This window comes from Penaeus vannamei, chromosome 12, assembly GCF_042767895.1.
Source record: "Penaeus vannamei isolate JL-2024 chromosome 12, ASM4276789v1, whole genome shotgun sequence".
NCBI lineage: Eukaryota > Metazoa > Arthropoda > Malacostraca > Decapoda > Penaeidae > Penaeus > Penaeus vannamei.
The window spans coordinates 29,913,264-29,915,763 of record NC_091560.1 but is presented as its reverse complement, the minus strand read 5'-3'; the positions used below and the strand labels follow the sequence as shown (position 1 = coordinate 29,915,763).

The 2,500-nt window shown below is 37.7% G+C and overlaps 1 protein-coding gene across 1 annotated transcript in view; it reads left to right on the top strand.

Moving 5' to 3' along the window:
- Positions 1 to 2,500, top strand: part of unc-13 — a gene marked incomplete at its 5' end in the record, with an annotated part of 806,055 nt that overhangs the window by 332,441 nt on the left and 471,114 nt on the right. The window contains 2 exon segments of the mRNA XM_070128168.1: positions 246 to 388; positions 1,597 to 1,623. Of these exon segments, the coding sequence (XP_069984269.1) occupies positions 246 to 388; positions 1,597 to 1,623 (170 nt within the window).

Here is a 2,500-nt window from a genome sequence, read left to right as displayed (position 1 = left end):
GTGTGTGTGTGTGTGTGTGTGTGTGTGTGTGTGTGTGTTTGACTTATTGAGAAAGAGAAGAAGAGACGATAATAATCCGTGATGTGGAAGATTGAGAGAAAGCATTTGCATCGGTGCTTGCGTGTATGCACAAGTGTCTCAGAGTATGATTGCGTGCGTGTGAGCGTGCGGAGTCGCCATGCCCTGAGCAACGGCCGGCACGGGAGGCGCGGAGTGTGTTGACCTGTTGGTGGTGCCGTCCACAGCCCGGTGAGCAGCTACTTCAACACCCACGAGTACATCAGCCAGTACGCGAACCAGGAGGACTTCGACAAGGCGCCCGTCACCACTACCACCACCACCACCACCACCACGTCCTCCAGCAACGCCAGAGGGAAGCTCACCAGAGGTAAGGCTTCCGGAGGCTTCTTCCGTGACATTTTAGCCGCATCTGGGGCTGACCGCGGTTTCTCACTGAAAGAAATACACATATGCACATGTACATCTCTGTGCACAGTTACGCGGACACGCAAATGCAAACGCATACGTTCACATACGCACATACGCTTAACTGATCAACTAATCACACCAGCACACCAGTATTTTTTAAGTAAGTATTTTGTATAGATTAATGCAGAGTAATTCCTGTTATAAGATAATAACTCCTTCACGTTATTCACAGTATTGTGATCACTATTTTTCACTATATACTTCCTTCGATCACGCAGGCACCGCAGACACATCACTTGTAGGCTAGTAAAGGGTTACCTCCACCTATGTGAAAATTTGGAATTTCATTATGATTTTGTATATTATCTATGTTTAATTTGCTGTATTGTATATTGAATTATTGAATTATTTTTTCTTACCATTAGTTTGATGTATTTCTACTTTGGTATTATTTTGATGTATCAAATTTCGTGAGTACTGAGACCTGAGGAGTGAGGCATTTTCTTAGTATCTGGACATTTTTCTTCTCTCAATATCCGTAGTCCCTATGCTGCATATCCAGCTTTAGAGATCTTGTGGTACGAACTATTTTAACATGAAACAATTTTACATAAATCAGATTCATAGCAATCAGACTCCCCTACAATAGGACATATTTACGAAACATTGATAAAATACTTTGGTTCCTTTTTTGCGCCACTGTGTCTCTTGGTAATCGAGACTGTCTTGCATCTGTCATCTAATCCTCCTAGAATCAAACTATGAGGTAAAATTTCAAACGAAGGATGTATTTTATGTGAAAAATTGAAGGAACCTACTCACCCTATAACCTTGATATCAGTAATCTAATTTGTTTTCAGTTTTAATGCTCAAAATATCAGATTCATAAACTGATATCTGGTGTTGGTGAAAAGTAAAAGTAATTCAAAGAGGGTTTAAATCTATGTCACTGTTACCTTTTTGTTTATCAGATGACATCTGTTTAAAAGCCGTTCATTCCTTGTGTCAAAAAATAAACAGTAAATCGCCAGAATCAAACAATCTAGTTAAAAGAAAGCCAGTCCTCATTGTCCCAAGAGAACCGACTAACTTTAGCATGAAACTCCTCCTCAGGTCCTGGTACTTTATGAAATCTTATTATAACCTTTGTTCTTAATTTCACGATAGCCAAACCGCATAAGGATGAGGAAGACGGTAACCTAGAATACACTGTGTTATGCTTTTTTGTCCGCTTTGTTATCTGCCTCAATGCTTTTTTCCTTTGTTCATGTAATTCACCAAGAGGATGTGTAAATCCAGCATTATAATATCTCGTGCTTACATAGCTTTATAACTGCAGATTGCCATTATAAATCATTAAGAGAATAAAATGTCTAGTGACAAACCTGTGAACATATAAGACACTTGTCCTTAAAATAAAAAACTTCGTAGTCGCTAAATATTGCCTTGTAATGTAACCGAATACAGATAAAAAAATCAGTAATAAGTGTGATTGGTGATGTTTCCTTTAAATACAGTATAACGAATGTGTTCCCCGTGATTAAATAGGTATTGAGGAATCTTTTTAACACAAGATTCCCTAAATGCTTTTGTTCATGTCGTAAGAGCTAATGGACACTGCCATATATCTTAGTTTCTTCTAACTTTATTCGAATCCTGCAACTGCTTTGCCCTTCTAGACTTAAGCCAACTTGGACACCAGCACAAGTATACTAAAGCTTTGCAGGACATTACCATATAACATTTCTTTTCTTTTCCTTATTGATGAGAATATCAGCAGTTTCCTTGATAGCTTATTGATAAATGCATGAAAAATATACAGGATTTTAACTTTCTGTCCGCTTTTAAAGCAGTGTCTGATAACAAAATCAATATCAGTGTAGAATTATATATCACTTTATCGAAATTTGACATTGGCATTATCAAAAACATTATCCTGTTGATTTTGACAACTGAATATTGTAATTCAATTCAGTTGTTGTAGATGTAGCTGTAACAGTAGGACAACTAAGTATTCTAATGCCAGTATTTAGTTATGCCTAATTTTCAGCTCAAACTGATCTAATGAGTA